Here is a 1,143-nt window from a genome sequence, read left to right as displayed (position 1 = left end):
AAAGCTGTACTTAATGGCAAAGCCAAGCACTGGTGGATGTTGTGTCAACATTTGTCAGGATGGGCCTTTTGCAAGGTGTGTTAGTTTTGGTTGTGATTGTGGCGTTTGACCAGAAGAATGCATGGGGAAGTTTGATCGGTGAGGACTCTGCCTCTAGGGTGCTCCTCTTTGAATATGAACTACAGGACTGCAATAGTGTGCTGATGGTAAGAACTGTCAAATCTTACTGATTATTTGTACACCAAAAAATAAAGGTTCTTTGTGTCAATTGTTACCGTTTAACATTCACAGGACCTTTCTATTTCTTTATAGTTTAAGAACTGCTCACTGAAAGCTGCTTTGGGGAACCAAAATTAGTTCTATGGCATTGCTGTTAAGACACCCTTTTAAGAGTGTAGTTGAGGAGAACCCTCTTGGTAACAACTTCAATCTCTTACAGATGACTGAGGATGAGCTTGTCTACACATTTGCTCTTACCTACACTCCTGAGGTGTTCGCTGGAACTCCGATTACCCGTACCAATGGGGCTGTTGTTGGTGTTCAATGCCACTATCAAAGGTAAGTGACCGGATATAACTGTCAGCACTGTTTATTGTTGTTGTGGTGTTGCAACTGGAACGGTTTATTTGGTACTTCCTTGAACTGCAGGGTCTACAATGTGAGCAGTAGTGCTTTGAGGCCAACTTGGGTCCCTTATGCCTCAACGGCGGTTGGCGAGGAAGTCTTGCTGTTCTCCCTGAAGCTCATGATGGGTTTGTGCAGTTTCTTTAGGTCTTAAGCCTTGTTAATGAGACTGTGCCTAAGCCGTTCTTTCCTCTTGCAGATGACTGGTCCTATCAGAGGCCTTCAAACTTGTACTTCCTGGGTGATGTTATTAATATTGAGGCATCTGTGAAGGTGTACAACCACGTCCCACTGCGTGTGTTTGTGGACAGCTGTGTGGCCACCCAAGTACCTGATGTGAATGCTCTTCTGAGATATTCCTTCATTGAGAACCATGGGTAAAGTCACTTTATTCTATAGTTGTTTGTTCTGTGACCACTTGGTCTATGAGAATTAGGGTGAGTCAACCATCGAGTGACTAGAGGGGTGTTTTTATTAAGTTCCTCTTGGTAAGTGCTTTTTCTCATCACAGAGTTCGTA

General features: G+C 43.6%; 1 protein-coding gene across 1 annotated transcript; it reads left to right on the top strand.

The window, feature by feature from the left end:
- The first annotated feature begins 41 nt into the window (after positions 1-41).
- LOC107717927 (zona pellucida sperm-binding protein 3-like) lies at positions 42-1,042 on the top strand. Its single transcript, XM_016524830.1, has 4 exons — positions 42-206; positions 440-558; positions 649-752; positions 824-1,042. The coding sequence occupies exons 1-4, from the start codon at positions 60-62 to the stop codon at positions 1,003-1,005; spliced, it is 552 nt and encodes a 183-aa protein (XP_016380316.1). The 5' UTR covers positions 42-59; the 3' UTR covers positions 1,006-1,042.
- The last annotated feature ends 101 nt before the right edge of the window (positions 1,043-1,143 follow it).

The sequence above is a fragment of the Sinocyclocheilus rhinocerous genome, unplaced genomic scaffold, assembly GCF_001515625.1.
Source record: "Sinocyclocheilus rhinocerous isolate Xijiao unplaced genomic scaffold, SAMN03320098_v1.1 scaffold22696, whole genome shotgun sequence".
In the NCBI taxonomy this organism is placed as follows: domain Eukaryota; kingdom Metazoa; phylum Chordata; class Actinopteri; order Cypriniformes; family Cyprinidae; genus Sinocyclocheilus; species Sinocyclocheilus rhinocerous.
The sequence above is the reverse complement of the archived record's forward strand: the minus strand, read 5'-3'. Positions and strand labels throughout refer to the sequence as shown.

Bases quoted from the DNA above. Each gene is read 5' to 3' on its own strand.
- LOC107717927 (XM_016524830.1), top strand. From the start codon at position 60: ATGGGCCTTTTGCAAGGTGTGTTAGTTTTGGTTGTGATTGTGGCGTTT. The intron at 207-439 runs GTAAGAACTGTC...AATCTCTTACAG, and splicing joins ACTGCAATAGTGTGCTGATG to ATGACTGAGGATGAGCTTGT. The intron at 753-823 runs GTTTGTGCAGTT...TTCCTCTTGCAG, and splicing joins CTCCCTGAAGCTCATGATGG to ATGACTGGTCCTATCAGAGG.